General features: G+C 39.3%; 1 protein-coding gene across 10 annotated transcripts in view; it reads left to right on the top strand.

Moving 5' to 3' along the window:
• The window catches only part of unc13c (unc-13 homolog C (C. elegans)), a 794,870-nt gene that overhangs the window by 295,297 nt on the left and 476,760 nt on the right, over positions 1–22,813 (top strand). For 2 of the 10 annotated variants that reach the window (XM_085968789.1, XM_085968793.1), the window contains exon 1: positions 840–10,975. The exons of 5 other annotated variants lie outside the window; for them this stretch is intronic. In XM_085968789.1, the coding sequence (XP_085824915.1) occupies positions 7,966–10,975 (3,010 nt within the window). In that variant the 5' untranslated portion in view covers positions 840–7,965. Of the gene's footprint in view, positions 1–839; positions 10,976–22,813 lie in introns of those variants that run through there. 3 more of the 10 variants (XM_085968791.1, XM_085968792.1, XM_085968790.1) reach the window with 3 other exon arrangements.

Raw genomic sequence — 22,813 nt, 5'->3', positions numbered from 1 at the left:
TCGAGCTGAAGGGTGCAGAGAAAAATCTAACTAACAGCACGCGCCACGAGCTGCCTTGCTCCAGATCCGGCCCATTATAAATCATGCGTGATGCTGCAGTGAAATTCTGCACCAAAATGATATATAATTTTAAACCTACATAAACATGTCAGTGCAGCCTATTGTATTAATTTAAAATGAATTATTTGTTATTAACTGTTGCTCTAAACTTGCCCATTTGAATGCCACAACATAATAAAAGTACGCAAGGCAAAACTTCTGCTATTAGGAAAAACAAGGGGGTTTCATCGGGCCTGGAGAGTGACTTTCCAGATGGCTCTTTGGCCAAATTTTATACTGAAAGTTTTCTGAGGCACAGCTTCTGCATAAGTCCTTGTTTTTACACTTTCCAAAAAGTAATACATTAGATATTCATTAAAATAATCCTAATCCTCTTAAACATAATTAAGAAATAGTTATGTTCAAATAATTATGTATAAATGGATATGTTTGTGGTGTACATTTTAATTACTTAATTATTGGAAAGAATCTTGAAGCTGTGATTCTCTTCCAGATTTATGTGGCTGTTATTATGCTGTACCCTATTGTAATTTGATGATTTTTTTTCAATTGTTTATATTGGACGATTAGTTGGGTTAAAAGTATACTGGGAATAAAGTAGAATGTAATTTGAGCTCAAAGTGTACAGAGAATAAAGTACAAAAATATTTTTAAAATAATTTTTAATCCATCAGATCAGTTAACTAAGTGATCATCTGTCATGCACAGTATTGTATTATAGGAAATGGTTGTGTAGTTGTCGCAATAGGTTACGTTGAGCTGATAAATGAAAGGTCAGGTACAGCACAACCCTGGCAAACCGATTTCCTCATCAAGCCTGAGGGAGAGCTTCACACTGTTATCAGTATTGCAGCTCGCAATGCATCTGCTGTCGGCTGTAGGTCTGTGACAACGTTGCATGTGTAATATCGGAGTGCAGGGTTTGTTTTTCTTCTGTGGTGAGCTCATTTCACACCGTCTCCAAGCAGGAAGACACGTTACTATAGGGGAGAAAGGCTGGTGGTCGTACCATACAGAATGTGGGCAGAAGGTTACAAAGCTGTGGCACAAAGAAGGTTGCTATGTGAAGTTGAAGCTGATGCACGCGATGATAGGATTGTCAGTCCGTTGTGGCTGTTGAAAGCTGTACCAATTCAATAGTTGTCAGGGACACTGACTCTTAATCTCATGCTAAAGCTACGCCAAAGCAGCGTGAAAGGAAGAGCAGAAAAGGACTGTGCTTCAGGTGCTGCTTGGGAATAGTGACAGCAATTTACTACATGTAGCAAGTTGTAAAGATGCAGTTAATGCTGCTTAGGGAAACCACTGGAATTTAGAGAAACAGATAACATTGCAGGGTACGAGTATGCCTGATCGCACTTGAGTTGAAGCACTGTGGATCGGCTGTACCGTTTGTTGTAGCATTTCCTTTTTTTTATTAAGCATGGGAGATCAAATGTGTGCTCTTTGCTTTGTATTTCTGCACTGAAGGAAAAATTCTCATATGTTCCTTTGTTTGGTGGGTAATTTCTTTCCTGATAGCAAATCTGGAAAAATACAGGTATGTTTCTTTCAGTTTCTTGTGCATCTGAAATGTATAAATTACTCAATTTTAGATTTATTTCTTCACAACTAGTCTTGAAATGCTTCAATTAATCTGCTTGGCAGTTAAGTTAATACTATTATAGATGCTGTCTTGTCTTTTGTTCTGCTTAAATCAATAGTGGCAGCAACTGTTGTACAGAAATCGTGGATTGCTAATGTAAGTAAATCCCATTTGATATCTCAGAGCTTTAAATTTAATGTATATTACAGTTTTAGTGTCTGGGGCATAAGACTGTAGTTCAGTGCCTAGCTGAAGAACCCATTAATTCCTTTATCGCCACCATGTTGGTGTTACATTTTTGCTGTGTAATACAGCAATTTTAAATCAGTTCACAAATAGCAATAAAAATGTTGTATTACATCCGCTTTGTGCATCCCCGTGTTCTGATTAATCTTTCAGCATGAGCAGCCTGCAACATTGCCACGAACAGACAGCCTGTTTAAAATGTATGCTGGATTTTTATTTCACTACTACTATCAGGATAGCCGACAGTTGCTCATCCAGTTAGTACCTGTTCTTTCAGATTAGCTTTGAGGGCTTCTTATTTTTACATCTGAAATAATTTTAATTATCATTAGCTCTTGACATTCTTAAGCCATTCTTTAAATAACGTTTAAACAGCGCAAGCTGCCACGTGAGCTATATCATGTAAATCAAGTCACATCATCGTGATTCCCTCAAATCTTTAAGCAAAACAACACATGCATTTCATGCCAATGTATCCTGCTGTGGAGTTTAAGAGCTAAAACCTGGTACAGTATGTAGCAGAACCTACATTTGGACTACTAATCTTGTATAAACAAGGACTATTAAAATCATGTAGTTAGTATTAGTTGGGCAGGCAAAAAGGTAAATCTATTGCATTTCACGATTTCACAATTTTCATCTGATGATCAGAGAGACTTTTCTCAATTCATAGACTTTCCACTGTTTAAAGGGGACATTATCAACCTAGCGGGGGAGTTTTCAGGCAGCCTTAGATCTTGTCTATAATGCTGCTGTATTACCTGCTGGGGAAAGTTCTGACTGCAGTAGACGTTATCTGTGCTGAAGTGTGAACTTTAACAATGTGGTCAGGTTATTAGTTTACCATTTTCCCCCCAAATAAATATGTTTTTAAGGCAAAACATGTCAGGCTCAGTTGATGATGGAATGATGTCACTATCTCAGCAATCTTGTTGCAGGTTCCTTTATTTGCTAATTTGGTTGCAAGAGAATTTGCAAGCTGAGAAACCCTTTTTGAATATTAAGATTGTAAAGTACATCAAATTCAATGGGTCAGATGCTTAAGTTATTGTAAAAATTGTTGAAGAAAAATGCTTGGGTAGATTGTCGTCTTCATCGCTGGGGCAGAATGGACCGCCTGTCCTTTTATATATACACCGCCCGATTTTTATTCCTTTGAAATCAGTAGAGTGAAAATCAGGCGCATTCTATAAAGAGCAGGCGATTGGCTCCATGAGAGTGCAGCCCAGGCAATGAAGATGAAAATCGACCCCACAGTACTTTAGGAGTTTTTATTGGTCAAAGAAGTTAAGGCAGGAAATTGTTAGCCGAAGTTTACAGCATTTAGTTTAAGTTTGCTTCGTATATTTTCAAGCAGTAATAGTTTCCACTACGAGCTAAATCGTATAGTTTAACATGGATACATGAGAGTTCAAATTCTGCGCACAGCCTTTGAATCATGCTTGTCGTGCACAAACTAGTTTACAGTTATAAAATAACCTGGCATCTGCTCAGTTCACAAACTCTTTCTTTATACAAGCTTTAGTGCTTGGAGGTTTGTGTTGGAAATGGGTACACTAGATGCTGGCTTGTGAAGGAGGGAGATTTTTTGGCCCCTGAATTCATAATATGTACATAAATATTTATAAATTTAAGCTCTTTCTTGAAAGTGTTTGACAAATGACGCTTTCTTGAATGTGTCTCTTCAAATTAATTTGAGCCAATGAAATGCAACTTTAAGAGACGAGAATATGTCGCAGAGAGTCATTTTAACCATATTTGTCCCTCTCTATTGCCATCACTGGGATCTTCTTTCTGCGCAGTATACTTAAGTGGGAATGTGGTTGTGTTTGAAGAGATTGAAGACATTACAATGAATTTGGCAACAATGTCATTCTGTTCTTGGTTGGCAGGAAGCACGTTTTCTGCAATGCAAGACGGTTTATGTCTTATCCCTGAGGTATGATACCCCTTACCTGAACTTAGGAGCCTAAAGAAGGACTGAGATATGTATCATTGCATCTGTAGACTTGAGCTTCAATCAGTATTGGAACTTGAACTCCCGACCACAGGGTTGTGAAGTAAACCTCTTAACACCTATCTACTGTGCTTGCCCATTGTGTTTCTTGTACGAGGATAGTCTACTTTGATTATGTACCTCCTAGAATGGAAGTTGTTTAAAATAAAAACATGTTATTAGAGGAGGACCAAGTCTTACTTTTGTTTTAACCTGACACAGGCAATAATACCTCTGATAGTTAAAATAGATTTTGTTTTCATAGATTGCATTACTAACAGCAACACTTTACACAAAAAAATTAAAGTAGCTAATAATAATTGGTGTATGACTATGCATGGGTCTGAAAACAAAAAAACTTCTGCCATACTTTAAAAACAATTTGTCATGCTTAGAATTCAGTGTTTAATATTAAGTTAAAGTTCCCTGGTGCTGCAAAAATATTAAGGTTCATATCAACATTTTAAATGATTCTTAATTGAGTCAAGTAAATAAAATCACAGCTTTATAGCACAATTTAGTTTTTCCAATTGATAGAATAATGAGGCATCACTACTTTCAACTTCAGGCATATCATAATGTGCACTATAGTTTACCATGTAATAATGCGCTTTATAATTTGGAGTGGTTTGAATTCAATTTACACAAAATCTACACAGAAACCTCGTAGCTCATATTGTAATTAAGAGACATGAAAGTCAAGTTGGCACAGGCTTTGTTAATTCACAATGAAAGTATTGCTTTCCGTGCAGCTTTTACAGTATGTTAAAACAATTGTAAAATGGCATTAACTTATAATGGAAATTCTAACGTCATTAGGGCTTTTGTTCATAGTTTACAGGCATTTTCAAGAAAGGCTGCATATATTAGAAGGTGCATTATATAAGCTTTTATAAAAGGCTTTTATTGTCTCTTTTGCAAATGCTTCCAAATTTATCACGGGATCAAAATGAGAACAATATCAGAATGGTCCAGCGTTAAAGCATTGGACTGTACCAAAGGTTGGAATTTTGATAGGATCACCTGATTTTCAAACCCACTTTTTGTGATGAATTTAGCCTGTTCATGCCTGGGCACTATGCAATAGAAGAAGAAGCTGTCAGGACCAGTTCTGTAGCAGAGAAGCAGACTTTTGCCTTAGCCAGTCATACAGCAGTATTGGCAGCCTGGAAAGAAGTCTGCAGTCCATGTAACACTAGTTACTCGCTGAAGAAGTTAGCACGGTATTGGAAAGTAGAAGTGGGGAGTATGTTTCTTAAAGACTTCACACATGACCACATGCATATTAATATCACAGTGACAACCATGTCACAGCGCTCCACTCTTTCAAAACACTGGTGGCATCAAGATCAAAGCATTGACACATCTTTCCACACACAAGCATCTGACTTTCACATACTTGTACACAATTTCCACTTGAACAGTTTACTGAAATGCTACAATAAAATAAATCTTATTAGCCTTATGGCTCTGAATAAATGCAATTGCAAATTATGACATGTTCTGGAACTTGCATGATATCTCTCAACAAAAAAATGAAATTGATATTTTTATGTACTATTATCAGTTACTTTTACTATGATACAAAAGAACAGGTACTATCTATACTGGTTAATAAAAGAGCTGTTAAAATGGTGAATTTTGATATTTTAGTTGCAGATTCAGTTTAAGCACATTATGTAATGTGCCGCTGTGTGGTGAAGAGATTTTACCAATGTGAAGACTACAGCCCCTTCCTGCAAGGTGTTCTGGAGAGACAGATATAACTGCAGACATACATTGTGCTATATAAGTTTACATAGAACATTTGGCTCATAATTTGGATTTTTAAAAATCAGTGGATAATAATTTTTTTTACCAAATTCTCAATGTTAATGGGATTTTCTGATAAATTTCTCCCATTTTGTGATCAGACTGGTTTATATTTCAAGGGAAGTCTTTCTCATTTGTAGTACTTTGCCACAGTGTAAAGATTCCAGGAACCTTTCTGTCCCGTTAGTAATTTACAATTAACCCTTACCACACCAATGCGGGCTGTAGCAGTTGTCAACAATTAGGACTGAGGTAGTACCCAAGCCAAATCTTTGGACTTGGAGATTTGATTGGCCAAAGACCTAGACTTTGGAGCTGCCATTCAGCCACAAACATACTTTTTAGAGGTGTTCTCATCTCCAAAATGAATGTTGGGCATTGTAACATAGGAGAAAACGAGTAAATAAAGGGCTTTGAAGTTCCTTTGTAAGCAAAAAGGCGTTGGGCTTAATAAATTGGATTAAATGGGATGGAAAAAGTAATGTTAATGATCAAATACATTTTATTTAATAGTGTTTTTAAGTGTTTATTTTTGCAGTTTAAAACGGTCACCTTAATCAGCCTGCACTGGATATTTAAATCACCTTATTATTGGAACATTAATGTTTGTTTCAGCATGAGATGTAAACTTACAGAAGCAGAAAACCTAAGAAGATTATCAAAACTTTACCAGATTTTGACCATATTACACCTTCAGCATTTTGTGTGGTAACTAAAGTATGAATATTTGTATTTCCATATTGCTGAATGTATCAAATAGTTTTCTTTTATTTCCTGTCACAAAAAACAAAACAAAACATACTGTATTTAGAATCTCTCCCCGCAACCCTGTGATTGCTGGAAGCAGAATGCTGAACTACACACCTTTGTTGATAAATCTCCTCTTGTGAGGCTGACCATAACTTAGACTTGCTCACAAATTCATCCCTCAAGTGTTATAGAATCAGCCTCACTCGTAAAAATAAAAGCTGCATTGCACGGCGAGGCACTAAGTATTCTTTTTAGCCTAGCACAGAAAACAGTAACAAATTACAACTGTGCAACGGATTTCCAAGTAAACTTAAACTTAAAGAATTTTACTGCCTATATTGGGTTTTTTTTTGCGCAACATTTTATTTACATTGGTAGTGCTGGATGGAGCAAGCAGCAAAGAGGTTCCTGAGCTTGACAATGTGAGATATTAAGTTAGAATGCACTGCTGAAATGACAGAAATCCTAAGTAAATTTGATTATCTAAAACTAAGCTGTTAGTTCAGCTCCCTCACACTGTTTGCCTCCGTCGTTCTTCACAGCTAGTTTCCTCCGAGAATGTTCCCAATATTCACAGTTCAACTGAAGGTATTGAAGAAGAAAAAATCATAGAAAAGAATATTGGAACTCCTTGCAGTTCTTTCTCACTGTTTAAAAGGGGCATGTGTACTATGATATTATCTGCAATTTGTGATGGGTATAAATATAAAATTATTATGAATGAAGTGCATATAAAACTTACCATAATGCATTCTTCATTTCAACAAAAGAATTGTCATATTCAGTGAGCCAAACTCTTGTGGGCAGTTTTGGAATAAGCAACCTGTCCATAGTGATGTCAGATTGCATTGCAAGAAAGGGATGCAGTGGAGACCCATTACTGGAGAAAATACAATGCTACGAGCTGCGTTTTCCGACTACACATCACACGTAGGTTAGAACATTTGTAAGAAAGAATAACTACTGAAAAGTACCATTTTTCATATAAGTTATATTGCACTGATTTTATAAAGAGCAGGTAGTTTTTAGAATCGATTGTTATTGCATGATATGACCAGGAAAAAGCATATTGTCAAGCTTATGTATATATATGTTTAATATATTAGTAGACGTAACACCAGTTGATGGTTTGCTGGCATAATATATTGATGTTCACTTTACATGCATAAACAAAAAAGTTGAAAATTATGTGTAGTTCAATGCTAAATGTCTTTTTTTCTGTAACAGAGGCAGACATGGGATATCCAGCTGGTTCAGTGCTGTTGCCCTACCCCCAGGACTTGTAGCTGCTTCTGTCAGATAGAAAAACACTATGACTGCTTTCTGGCAATTGTCAGCTTAAATCTTTCATAGCCTATAAATGGAATCTGCTTGCTAAGATAGAGGACATACAGTTTGATGGTGTTGATGTGGCTTTTGCCGAAAGTTACCTGCTCATTTTTAGAAATGTGTAGCTCGCTTGATTGCAGCTGCACTGATATTTGACCAGAATCGGTAATACCTCTTGCCCCTCCCTATGGTTTCTCTCTTTTTGAAGAATCTACTTCAGGCCTACATTTCAAAGCTTTACAAAGGAATGTTTACTAGGAAACCAGCGAATACAACAAGAAAAAAAGAGAGTAATATAGACAAAAAGGTACAAAAACACCCGCAAGCTAATCAGGCGCGAAATCAAAAATTTTCAACAAATCTGAAAACCACTGTCAAAAGAATAACAAAATGCCAGTCTGCCCGTAATTTATCTGTTGAAGAAGAGGAAGGAAAGACAGAATATTCGCTTTCTCCTACATTGAGTTACAGGGTGGCTATAGCTAACGGGCTGAAAAAATATATAATTTCACCTAATAATGACAACCTGTGTCCAGAGGTGTGGTCTGTTGATAGTGGTACCTCTGAATCATTGAATGAAGTCAGCGTTTCTCGGAAAGTGAAAGAGCACAAGTCACACACTATGCCAGTAAGGAGAAATCGGAAAAGCGTCAGCAGCCTTGCTGCATCTGACGGAAGCCCAGATGCAGATCGTACATTGTTAAAACTTGGTGCATTGCGTAAACTTCGCAAATGGAAGAAAAGTCAAGAGTGTATTTCCTCTGAGACGGAAATGAGTGCCTGGAAAAAATCTCTTGGCTTTAGGAGCAAATCTCTGGACAGAACTGGGCGTCTGCAGCAGAAGAGTGGACTCGAACCTGCATTCAGTTCAACTGGCTGCATCAGTCAAACTCATGATGTCATGGAAATGATCTTTAAGGAACTGCAAGGAATAAGCCAAATAGAAACTGAACTGTGTGAGCTACGTGGGCATGTGAATGCTCTGAAACAGTCCATTGATGAAATTTCCAGTAGTGTGGAAGTGGTGCAAACTGAAATTGAACAATTGCGTTCTGGATTTGTACAGTCCAGAAGAGAAAACAGAGATATTCATGACTATATTAGACAAGTTAACTATAAAGGAAGCAATGTAAGTCTACGGTTTATTAATGTACCTGAAGAAATGCATGAGAATACGGAAAATATAATTTATGAAATTATAGAAGAGAAACTAGGGATTACAGATGCACGGAAAACTGTTCAGATAGAACTTGTCCATAGACTAGGGTACCGAAGAGACTGTGCCAATGCCAAGCCCCGTCCTATTCTTGTGTATTTTGACAGTCCACAAAACAGAGATTTAATTCTTAAAAAATGTTATAAATTGAAAGGTTCTGGCATTGGAATTTCTACAGAGATCTTTTATGACCTAAGTGACAGAAAGGAATTTTCACTTCCACCAAAATCCCAGACATATGAAAGTATGAATATGAAATTAGCCACCACAGAAGAGGAGCCCAGAAGGGATGAGTGGGCATCGCCCGAATCTAGTGACAAAGAGCTGGAAGAAGACCTTGATAGTCACAGTTTTGAAATAAGTTCAAAAACAGTTTTTGAGAAAGTGTCTATCTCTTCAAAATTAGGTGCAGAATCTCACAACGTTGTCAACATTGACAGAACTGTTGTTTGTAGCTCATATTCAAACTCAACACAGTTGTGTGCTGATGACAGCTTTCACTCATCTCCACTTGAAGACACCCAGAAACAGATAGAGCCTTATTACAGTGAACTGGCACCTTCGTGGCTGCAAAGTGATTACTCAACAACCAAGCTCAGCCGGTCAGAATCTGATTTTTCTAAACTCTGCCAGTCAGTATCTTACTCTGAAGATTTTTCAGACAATCAGTATTTCATCAGAGCTGATGGTGCCTCAGTTGTGTCATCCTCAGAAAAAGATATTTGGTTAAGAGGTAAGGAAGAAGCAGCATCTACATGGGTTAATAATACAGATAATCAGCAGTATGACTACGAGGACCAACATTACATGGAACAAAATGAAGTAGAGAACACTGAAACTGCTGATAGTGGCATGAGCAATGGATTAATTTGTGTGTCTGGTGACAGAAGTCATTACAGTGACTCTCAGTTGTCCTTGCAAGGTGATCTTTCACCATGGAAAGAATGGCAACATTTAGAACAAGGCACAGACTCTGGTCTAGACACTTCACAGCATGTCTTTGCTTCTGAAGTAAATAGCCCATCAGAGCAAAATGTCCTAAACTACACAACAGATTTTGATGAAAGTTACCAGGCTGTTAGCCAAGAATACGAGGAAGAAACATACGAGACAACACTTGACACCTCTGAGTGCTCTGGTTTTGATAGGGAGCCTCAAAATCAGTGGGAAAGCACATATGAACCCTATCATGATTCATATTCTAATGATCATTATCAGTATCAAAATAGATCATCACTAAGATGTCGTAGTCAGAGTGAGCTACCAAGCGATAGTGATTCGATGGAGGTGCCTGCTAAGTCCTGGCATAGTCGCCTGAGCATTGATCTCTCGGATACTGGGTTCAGCTTCCAAAAATTTGGATCATCACTTCAGCGCGCTAAATCTGCCTTAGAGGTTGTTTGGAATAAGATGGACTCCAGAAGTACCCAAAGTCTGAGTGAAGATGAAGGAAGAGGCAATTTTATGGGCCGCTTCAGGACCTTGTCTCAATCTACGGCAGATGAATCGTGTGCTACCCTCGATTCTGATGTGTACTATGAGCCTTACTATTACAGAGCTGAGGAAGATGAGACCAGTGAGCAGCTGGGAGAAAATGAAATGGATTATGTTGAGGTGATGGAGGAGGTGCTGGCAAAACTGGAAAATAAAACATTTCCTAAAGAAAATGATGAACAGACATCACCTGAGCCTTTAGAAGAATTTACTGCTCCAGTTTTAAATGAAGGCAGTTATGAGATCCCTTGTGATACCAACAGTGTTGATGAAGACCTAGAGCCTACAACTGAAATCTTAGGAGAAGCAGAACCAGATGAAAATCAGACTGTTCCAGAAGAACGATCAGAAGATCATGAAAATCAGGCCGTTCCAGAGGAATTTTCTACAGTTCCAAAAAAAGTTAGAGTAAGACCCACGTTCAAACAAGCTGCTTGCAAAGCATATAGACAAGTATCAGAAATGGAACAGAAGATACTTTCTGCAGGTATTAATACTAAAACTATAGAAATAATGTTTGGGTAACATTTGCTAATCTGTATATGGAAACCTAACTAAAGTCAAAAATTAAATATAATGTGCACCCTATCGGCTGTTGAATGACGAGACTCAGGTTTGAACTCTATTGCTGAGTTCCTGAGATCAGATACAATGATATAGCGAAGTAGGAGGAGAGAATCATTTGGGTTGCTCGTGTGCACCTCCTGCTGGCAGGTTCAGCATGCCATTGGTAGAGGCGCGAGAACAGGTTGCCACCTGCCCTTTTGGCCACCATGGTATGCCGTGTGAGACGACAGAGGAGAAATATAAGGAAAAATAGAGAGAACCTGCTGTAAAGAAAGAACAGAATAGAAATTTAGTTTTAGTCTGTAAGTTGCACATTTGAAAAATAGGATAGAAATGCACTCAAACTTTTATTGCTGTCCAGAAGCCTGAACTTTTTAGTTGTAGGATGCTTTTTAATTACACTATCATGCAGAAATAGCAACTTTTGTTTATCCTGCAGGCATTCTTTTTCCTTTTATATTTGATTTACTGTAAAAGTGGGGTTTTTTTACTCCTCAGGTTATTAATTATGTGGACCAAATTGTCTTTCTAAAAGATGTAGGCGATAATTGTCACCCTGACTAACACTAACTCTTGGTTATTTTCACTTGCATTCAAGACAATTAAAAATGTTCAATTCATAAACACGGGTTAAGAGTTCATCTTTGCGAAAAGTACTGCACTTAGACAAGTAAAGAGTTTTACTGATTTAAATAATTAATAATTTGATGAGTGTGGTAAATGTTGTGAGCTTTATATCTCATTAATATTTTTGTTTCAATTCTGTGTATAAAATTATACCATACTTAACTGTTCAGAAATCCAGACACTTAGCCCATCTGAGCTGATGATACTATTATTAAGGACGTGGTAACAGGGCACTTAGAAAATAATAATAGGATTGGGCAGAGTCAACACGGATTTATTAAAGGGAAATCGTGTTTGACGAATCTGTTAGAGTTTTTTGAGGTTGTAACTAGCAGAACAGATAAGGGGGAACAGTGGATGTGGTTTATTTGGATTTTCAGAAGGTATTCGATAAGGTGCCACACAAGAGGTTATTAAACAAAATTGGGGCCCATGGGATTGGGGGTAATATACTAGCATGGATTGAAGATTGGTTAATGGACAGAGAACAGAGAGTAGGAATAAAAGGGTAATTTTCGGGTTGGCAGGCTGTAACTAGTCGGGTACCGCAAGGATCAGTGCTTGGGCCTCAGCTATTCACAATCTACATCAATGATTTGGATGAGGGGACCAAATGTAATATATCCAAGTTTGCTGATGATACAAAGCTGGGTGGGAATGTAAGTTGTGAGTAGGATGCAAGGAGGCTTCAAGGGGATATAGACAGGCTCAGTGACTGGGCAAGAACATGGCAAATGGAATATAATGTGGAGAAATGTGAAGTTATCCACTTTGGTAGGAAAAATAGAAAAGCAGAGTATTTTTTAAATGGTGAGAGATTGGGAAATATTGATGTTCAGAGGGACCTGGGTGTCCTTGTACACGAATCACTGAAAGTTAACATGCAGATACAGCAAGCAATTAGGAAAGCAAATGGTATGTTGGCCTTTATCCCAAGAGGATTTAGACGTCTTACTGCAATTATATAGGGCCCTGGTCGTCGTCGTACGTGTCTTCACACTGTTCCCTTTGGGGAACTGTATGAAGTGGTGGGAGGATTTCTGGCCGCGTTAACGCTCCTTCCATGACCGTAACCATCTTCATACCAGCCATTAGGGTGGTTAGTCCTATGGTGGGAAGGTAGGGCCCTGGTGAGACCACACCTTGAGTATTGTATACAGTTTTGGTCTCCTGATCTAAGGAAGGATATACTTGCCATAGAGGGAGTGCAATGAAGGTTCATCAGACTGGTTCCTGGGATGGGGGGATTGTCCTATGAGGAGAGATTGAGTAGACTAGGCCTATATTCTCTAGAGTTTAGAAGAATGAGAGGTGATCTCATTGAAACATACAAAATTCTTACAGGACTTGACAGGGTAGATGCAGGGAGGAAGTTTCCCCTGGCTGGGGAGTCTAGAATCAGCGGTCACAGTCTCAGAATAAGGGGTCAGCCATTTAGGACTGAGATGAGGGGAAATTTCTTCACTCAGGGTGGTGAATCTTTGGAATTCTCTACCCCAGAGGGCTGTGGAGGCTCAGTCGTTGAGTATATTCAAGGCACAGATTGATAGATTTTTGGGATATTAAGGGAATCAAGGGATATGGGGATTGGGCGGGAAGGTGGAGTTGAGGTAGAAGATCAGCCATGATCTTATTGAATGGTGGAGCAGACTCAAGATGCCGAATGGCCGACTCCTGCTCCTATTTCTTATGTTCTTATGTACTTGTCATTTTCAGGAGTATATAAAAACAAAGATCTATTTTTAATGCAAGTATTTTAATCTGCTTCCAATTTGTGAAAACATACTTGTTTCTTGTTTCATCCTTTTCAAATATACAAAAGCACCATTGTCCCCCCGCCCCCGAGCACCTGTATTTGTGTTTGTGTTTTGTCAGGTTTATATTTAATAATGAATTGATTACCTTATTCAGTTAGCTGTTATTATCTTGATTAGAAAACTAATATTGTGCATTATTATTCACAATATATCTAATTTTCCAGAATTTCCATCAGCTTAATTGTGATATTAGTTTGAAGGAGGCTAAATAAAATATTTTATAGTACTAAAATAATTTCTGTAAATTGATTTTGCACTTGCAGTAATAGGGCCATTTCCTGCTTAAAGTTTTGGAGTAATATACTTTTAATGGCTAAAAGCTCAGAGATGAGCAGCTGATAGATTAACATTTGGAAACATAGAAAAATAGGAGCAGGAGTAGGCCATTCGGCCCTTCGAGCCTGCTCCGCCATTCAATATGATCATGGCTGATCCTCTATCTCAATACCATTTTTCCGCTCTCTCCCCACACCCCTTGATGCCTTTTGTGTCTAGAAATCTATCTATCTCCTTCTTAAGTATATTCAGTGACTTGGCCTCCACAGCCTTCTGTGGTAGAGAATTCCACAGGTTCACCTCATCTCAGTCCTAAATGTCCGACCCCATATCCTGAGACTGTGACCCCTCATTCTAGACCCCCCCCCCCCCCCCCCCAGCCAGGGCAAACATCCTCCCTCCATCCAGTCTGTCTAGCTCTGTCAGAATTTTATACGTTTCAATGAGATCCTATCTCATTCTTCTTAACTCTAGTGAATACAGGCCTAGTCAATCCAATCTCTCCTCATATGACAGTCCTGCCATCCCAGGAATCAGTCTGGTGAACCTTCGCTGCACTCCCTCTATGGCAAGTATTTCCTTTCTTAGGTAAGGAGACCAAAACTGCACACAGTACTCCAGGTGTGGTCTCACCAAGGCCCTGTATAACTGTAGTAAAACATCCTTGCTCCTGTACTCAAATCCTCTTGCAATGAAGGCCAACATACCATTTGCCTTCCTAACTGCTTGCTGCACCTGCACGTTTGCTTTCAGTGACTGGTGTACAAAGACACCCAAGTCCCTCTGTACATCAACATTTCCCAATCTATCACCATTTAAATAATACTCTGCCTTTCTGTTTTTCCTACCGAAGTGGATAACTTCACATTTATCCACGTTATACTGCATCTGCCATGTATTTGCCCACTCACTCATACCATAGAGTATGGTGAATACAATAGTGTATACTGCAAACCATATATTTTACATTCTTACCTTTACTATTACCCACTTAACCAAACACAGACTGCTGGAGAAGGCAACAGATTTTTTTTTACAAATTAATTGGAGATAAAGAGGACATATCACGGCCAGGCAAATGACACTTGATAAATATCTCCGCAAGGAAAGTTGACCAGATAACTCTCGAGTGGAAAAGTTATTTTACAAATCAATTACTTTATTACTGTGCATCATTGATATAATTTTATATATATATAATATATAACGGTGAATTCCATTACAACTCATCATCCTGCCTCTCCTGTATCATTACTTAGTGGCTGCAGACGAAACAACAGCGCCATGAGACTTGAAGTTTCATGCAGCACTCACTGGGCATCAGAGCATTACAGGCAGTAATCTCAGGGTTCAGGTGTTGAAAAAAACATTGAAGTTTATGATGTTTAAACTCTCAATTGAATTCCTGTCTTGTAATCCGGTCCCATCCTATCAATTATTCACGACATAACACTTGTATTTCTTTAACTGTGTTCTTTTAAATATAAATTCTTGTTGCTTATGCATCTGAAAGAAAATCAGTTGCACTTATTATTAATAGAACACGGTTAGGCATATATTGAAGCAGTAAGCATGTCGATCTCTATCCATTGTTTTTTGTTTACTACCTTAAACTAAATAGGAAGGCATACTGATGTAATTTTTTTTTAAATATAATTTAAAATGTATTATCTCACTACTACAGCTGACTGCTTAAGGAGGTTCACTGGAACCTTTACTAAATCTTCTGATTGGGTCAGTGGTGTGCTCTAGTGCAATGTAAAGTTGCTATGAGTTTGTTTCTAGTTTCATGATTGTTTAACTGTAGTTTATATATAATCATATGTAGTGTTTCCTCGTCAAATGTTTCTCACTCTTCTGATACATTCCAGAGTCCTTTGTACGTACTTATTGATCTAAAAACCCTTCCGATTTGTACTCAAAGTTGCATCTGTTAGTTTAGAAACACGATTGGCCTTGCTACCATTACATAGTAACAGGAGGAGGCCATTTAGTCCCTCGGGCCGGTTCTGCCATTCAATTAGATCATGGCTGAACTGTACCTCAACCCCATTCACCCGCCTTTGATCCCTATCCCTTGATGACCTTATCTAACAAAAACCTGTCGATCTCAATCTTGAAAATATCAATTGTCCCAGCAGCCACAGTCTTTTGGGTAAGCGAATTCCAGATTTCTACTACCCTTTGTGTGGAAAAAGTGCTTCATGATAAACCTAGCTATAATTTTAAGATTGTACCCTCTTACTGTAAGAGGCTGTTATATAATCTCTTGCCCTAATTCCTCTGAGTTATTTGGAGTTTCTGCACAGCCTCCTTATTCGTACTGACTAGGTGTGGTTATGAATACCACAGATGTAATACAGAAATATATGGGGTAATGTTAGGTAAATAATGCTGTTTATATAGGATAGCTTACTAATAATGAAGCTTTAAAGGAGCCCTTTCATGAGTATCAACAGTCATAAGTCACGGTTCCTGCTAATTATTTATGATAACCCAGAACACTAGCAATACAATGTCAAATACTACAATATTGGATTTATTGCTTATATATATACTTCAAATCACACTCTGAAAGACACACCTAGCGATGACCTTGCATTTATCAGGTTCTTAGTTGGAGCAAACATCTTCTAATATCCATACAGGAAAAAAAATCCTTTGTCTATTATATTCTTTCCATAGACAAAGTCATAGGGAGTACATGATTTTGCCCATGGAATAAAAACAATACATGAAGGAATTTCCCCCCATAGAGTAATAGAACCAATAACTGTACTAACGATAATGTGAAACTATTTGCAGTTTTCCTTTTAAAACCCAAGCTGGTATTGAGCTAAGCTGAATAAAATAGTACCTGAAAAATTAATAAAATCATCACAGCAGATGTGCTATTTAAATACTTCATTACACGGTACAAAAGACAAATGAGAATATCTCAAATGTGGAGCATAATTTTTTTATTCATTCACTGGATGTGGGCATCACTGGCAAAGCCAGCATTTATTGTCCATCCCTAATTGCCCTTGAGAAGGTGATGGTGAGCTGCCTTCTTGAACTGCTACAGTCTATGTAGTGTAGCTACTCCCACAGTGCTGTTAGGTAGGGAGTTCCAGGATTTTGACCCAGCGAAGATGAAGGAACGGCGATATATTTCCAAGTCAGGATGGTGTGTGACTTGGAGGGAAACTTAGAGGTGGTGGTGCTCCCATGTGCTTGCTGCCCTTGTCCTTCTAAGTGGCCAAGGTTGCGGGTTTGGGAGGTGCTGTCGAAGAAGCCTTGACGAGTTGCTGCAGTGTATCTTGTAGATGGTGCACACTGCAGCCACGGTGTGCCAGCGGTGGAGGAGGGAGTGAATGTTTAAGGTGGTGGATGGGGTGCAAATCAAGCGGGCTGCTTTGTCCTGGATGGTGTTGAGCTTCTTGAGTGTTGTTGGAGCTGCACTCATCCAGGCAAGTGGAGAGTATGCCATCACATTCTTGACTTGTGCCTTGTAGATGGTGGAAAGGCTTTGGGGAGTCAGGAGGTGAGACACTCACCGCAGAATACCCAGCCTCTGAGCTGCTCTTGTAGTCTGTATTTTTGTGGCTGGTCCAGTTAAGTTTCTGGTAAATGGTGGGGGATTTGACGATGGTAATGCCGTTGAATGTCAAGGGGAGGTGATTAGACTCTCTCTTGTTGGAGATGGTCATTGCCTAGCACTTGTATGGTGCAAATGTTACTTGCCACTTATCAGTCCAAGCCTGAACGTTGTCCAGGTCTTGCTGCATGCAATCTGAAAATAAAATACAATCTGAAAACATGTCTATTACTAATATGTACATATTAGCATACATAGTTATTCTAATGAGATAACCCCCTACATGTATTAGCTTCTGGTGTATGTAATGTCTAAATATAATGTTATATAATCTATATACTAATAGCAGTCTCCAAACCCAAAGCTGGGTGTACAAATAATAACAACATACTATCTAGTTTTATACTTGTAGCTTCATACCTGTTAGCTACAGTATTTTGGCTTTAGTTACCATTTTCACCTTCAGGAACAAATGTTCACTCCTGCAGCCTCCTCGATATCTATGGGATATCAATAGCATAATGGGATAAGGTAGCAATGCCATCTGGCAACTAAAATGTTTGTTGTTTTTCCTTTGCAATCTGTGTATTGTCATTTATACTTCCTGTAACATCGAGGGAGTATCTCTTTGTCAACTCTTGAGCTGGTTATCTCACCAGAGGATTGTGAGATGGGTTGGTGCTGTCCTCCTGCAAGTGACAGTTTCAGATTGTCATTTGGCCTGGAAAGTAAAATTCTGCTTCTGCACCGTCAGTGCATGCCAGGAGCATATGCAGTGAGATTGTACACCTTCAGTACATGATTTTCCATCCATTAAAATTAATGTGACAGGAGTGCAGAAGCAGAAATTTTGTTCATTTTTTCCAAGTGGCAGTTAGTTTTCTTTAACCAATTAACTCCTTCAGAGCCAAGGCAGACCAATTCTGAAACAGGTATAGATATGTTTTTCCAGTGCCCAAAAATGACCATTCTGGGTAGAGTCAGGAGAATCAGCAGCAAGTAGTCTTTTCCTTTTCAGCAAATGAGCACCCCACTGGAGGTTCTTTGGTATCAGTAGGGGTTGGTCCAAAATAATCAGTTTCTCCACGATCTTAAAGATGCAGCATATGCATCCATTGCAAAATCCTTTCGATATGAAATACCTGCAGAACGGGTATGTAAGGGTTTCTTGCTCTTCTTTGCATAGAAACATAGAAGATAGGAGCAGGAGTAGGCCATTCGGCCCCTCGAGCCTGCTCCGCCATTCAATGAGATCATGGCTGATCATCCAAATTCAGTACCCTGTCCCTGCCTTCTCCCCATATCCCTTGATCCCTTTAACCTTAAGAAATATATCCAACTCCTTCTTGAATATATTTAATGAATTGGCCTCCACTGCCTTCTGTGGTAGAGAATTCCACAGGTTCACCACTCTCTGGGTGAAGAAATTCCTCCGCGTCCCTCGCTACCATTATCTTTGAAGACATAAGAACTTTTCCATCTGGAAGGAGCCCAGTGGATTCTGTATACCATTTTTCACTTCTGTCACATCTTTCATTGGGCAAGAGAAACATTTTCTTCCATTTGTCCTTTCAATTGTCGCATAACAAAACTGCCCCTAAGGCTATCTCTCAAATCCAGTTAGGATTTTAGTATGAATTATTAGGAACAGTTAATACAAGTGGACTGCAATATGTCCTTGTTCTGAAGTGTGCATCAGGAATATCTATTCAGGAACATCAGCCTCCAGGACAGTTTTTATCTCACAGTGCAATTGGAGAAATCAAAAAGATGCTTTGTTTGGAAGGTCAAATTTAGTGTACAGTTGTTTGTAGACTTCAAAGTGTCAATCCTAGCAAAAGTGTTACATAGAAACATAGGACCAGGAGTAGGCCATTCAGCCCCTGGAGCCTGTTCCACCATTCAATTAGATCCTGGCTGATCAGTATCTTAACTCCCTATACCAGCCTTGGTTCCATAACCCTTAATAACCTTGCCCAACAAAAATCTGTCAGTCTCAGTTTTGAATTGTTCAACTGACCTCACTTCAACAGTTCCAGATTTCCACTACCCTTTGTGTCAAGAAGTGCTTATTGACACCATTCCCGAACAGCCTAGCTATAATTTTATGGTTATGCCCCTTGTTCTGGACTTCCCTCACCAGAGGAAATCGTTTGTCTCTCTCTACCCTATCAACTCCCTTAAACATAAACACCTCTTAATGTTCTATACTCAAGGGAATACAAGCGTAGTCTATTCAACCTGTCTTCATAATTTAAACCTTTTAGCCCTGGTATCATTCTGGTGAATCTGCACTGCACCCCCTCCAAGGCCAGTACTGTACACCCCTCCTGAGGTGCGGTGCCCAGACTGAACGCAGGACTTTAAATGGGGTCTAACCAGAGCTTTATATAACTGTAACATAACTTCCGCCACTTTGTATTCCAGTCCCCTTGAGATAAAGGCCAACATTCATTGGCATTTTAAATTATTTTTTGGACCTGTCCACTAGCTTTTAGTGATTTCTGCACTCCTACCCCAAAATCTCTCTGCTCCTCCATGGTTCCTAGTTTCTCGACATTTAGAAAATACCCTGATCTATTTTTCTGTGATTCAAAGTGGAGGACCTCACACTTCCCCACATTGAACTCCATCTACCACAGTTTTGCCCACTCACTTAATTTATCAATATCCCTTTGCAACTTTCTGCTCCCATGTACATTATTTACTGTGCCACCTAACTCGGTGTCATCAGCAAACTTGGATACATGGCTCTCTATTCCGTCATCTAAATCATTTATAAATATAGTGAAAAGCTGAGGCCCCAGTACAGATCCCTGGGCGACACTGCTAGTCACATCCTGCCCATTTGAGTACCTACCCATTATCCCTACTCTCTGTCTCCTACCTCCAAACTAATTTCCGACCCATGTCAATAGGTTGTCTCCAATTCCATGTGCTCTCACTTTTGTTAACCTTTCTGTCTTTTGCTCTCTCTCATGTTGACACTTGTTAATAATTACAGGAAACTCTCGCTTAAATGGCACCTAAATATCCGGAATTCTCTATTAACGGCAAAATTCTCACTCCGAAAACAACACCTCAATACCCGGCAATGTTGCCGAGTCCGAGTCTCCCGCGGTGGCTGAGTTAGTCAGTGGGGGTAGTTCTCCAAACTGCCACTACTCGGCTTCTTGGCGCTGTCGGAAGTCGGAACACCTCAATACCCCTGTAACAGGAGTGTGACTCTCCCGCGCTGCCGGTAGTCTCTTCTGATCTGCCATTTTACAGGGGTAGTGTGTGTCTCCCACGCTGCTGGTAGTCATTGCATTGCATTACCCTCAACTGGCAGTACTGTACTTAATCAAGCATCTTCCACCATCCATTTCACACAACATTCTGTAGGTGAGTACCCAATTACTGTATACTGCACATTTCTTGATTTTTTAATTTTTGTTTGTTAAAAATAGCCTCGGTAGATAACCCTCTCCGTCATCCGGAATTTTTGATCAACCGGCAACACGCCGGTCCCGTCGGTGCCGGATACCAAAGAGTTTCCTGTACTCATTAGGCCTAATATTATTGAGTGGAAGCAGAAAGTCATGGGTTCATGCCCCACTACAGGACTTGAGCACATCAACTAGGCTGCAGCTCAGGTGCAATGCAAAGGGAGTGCTGCATTGTCTTTAGATGAGATGACAAAGATATTTTGGTATTCCGGTGGACATTCAAATCTCCTGACACTATTTGAAGAAGAGCTCTCCTGGTGTCCTGGCCAACATTCCCTGCTTAATCAATGCCATTGAACCAATTTTGTGCAAAGCACTTTCAGACATTTCAACAAAAGCATTATGTGGATGTGAGAATTATTATTAGGCAACCTGATAAGAGTTTTAGATTCCTAGTTAAAAAAATGACTTGAGTGACTGTGAACTGGTTGTAATTGCAAAAAGCAAAAGTGAATATTCTTTCTTTTATTTGTTCATATGGGCAATACTGACAAGACTGCAGTTATTGTCCATCTTTGATGTAATTGTTGGCACAACTAAGTGGCTTGCTAGTCAGAGGGCATTAGATTCGACCGCATAGCATGGGACTGGAGTCGCTTGTAGACCAGACCGGGTGGGGGTGACTGGTTTCATTCCCTGAAGGGCATGAGTGAACCAGTTAGGTTTTCAGGACAATCCAAAAAGTTTCATGATCATTGTTTTGGTGCTAGCCCATAAATGACCCGACTTATTGAATTCACTTTCACAATTTGCCATGGTGGGATTTAAATTCATGACCTCTACACTACCATATCTGTATGTAGAGAGTTTTTCATGATATAGTTCAATACCAGGGAGCCCCTGCCTCTAACCTGCTCCTTTGCAAGCATCAGTGTGAAGAACTGATCAGTGGGCACTTGCCCCACCTGTTTAAAATGTGGAGGTGAGGTTTTTAATGGTTAAGACACCAGTTCCCCCCTCCCCCCCACCCCACCTTTCATTTCTTTTCCTCTCTTTTTCTTTCCTTTCTTTCCTTTTCTTTTTTTCTTTTCCTTCCATCCATCCTTCAATCCTACAGTTAGTACCGTAAAACTGGTCTCGTACAAATAAACAGGCAGCAGCCTCCCTCAGCACACTATGTCCCAGTATCAACCCTGTGCCAGCAATGATAAAGACAGTTGAACTAATCTGATTTCTGTAATGGTCTTGTAAAAATCCATGGCTCTATAAATCAAAGTTGTAGCCTAGAGTTTGTCTGGTATATGACTGTATGCCACTCCCAAAAGACAGATTGCAGTAAATGCATGGAATTCCACAAAGAGCTGTGTTATTAAAGTGTGTATATAACCTGATTTGCCAGGTAAATTACTGTTCCAGTTATACTTCACATTTGACATTATTACTACATGATGTTTTCATTGGAACAGTGCCAATTGTTCTGTACAATGTTGTAGATTTCACAGAAATAGTGCACTTTAGTGTCCATACCAGGGCCACCTGGAAGAACATACGAACATACGAATTAGGAGCAGGAGTAGGCCACTCGGCCCCTCGAGCCTGCTCCGCCATTCAGTAAGATCATGGCTGATCCGATTACTCCACATTCCCGCCTACCCCCGATAACTTTTCACCCCCTTGCTTAGAATCTAACTACCTCTGCCTTAAAAATATTCAAAGACTCTGCTTCCACCGCCCTCTGAGGAAGAGAGTGCCAAAGACTCACGACCCTCTGAGAGAAAAAATTTCTCCTCATCTCTGTCTTAAATGGGCGATCCCTATTTTTAAACAGTGACCCCTAGTTCTAGATTCCCACAAGAGGAAACATCCTCTCCACATCCACCCTGTCCAGACCCCTCAGGATCTTATATGTTTCAATTAAGTCACCTCTTACTCTTCTAAACTCCAGCCTAGCCTGTCCAACCTTTCCTCATAAGTCAACTCACCCATTCTAGGTATTAGTCCAGTAAACCTTCTCTGAACTGCTTCCAATG

Source organism: Somniosus microcephalus, chromosome 27, assembly GCF_052327205.1.
Source record: "Somniosus microcephalus isolate GS21.2 chromosome 27, FLI_Smic_1.0, whole genome shotgun sequence".
NCBI lineage: Eukaryota > Metazoa > Chordata > Chondrichthyes > Squaliformes > Somniosidae > Somniosus > Somniosus microcephalus.
This window is presented reverse-complemented; position numbering and strand designations above follow the sequence as displayed.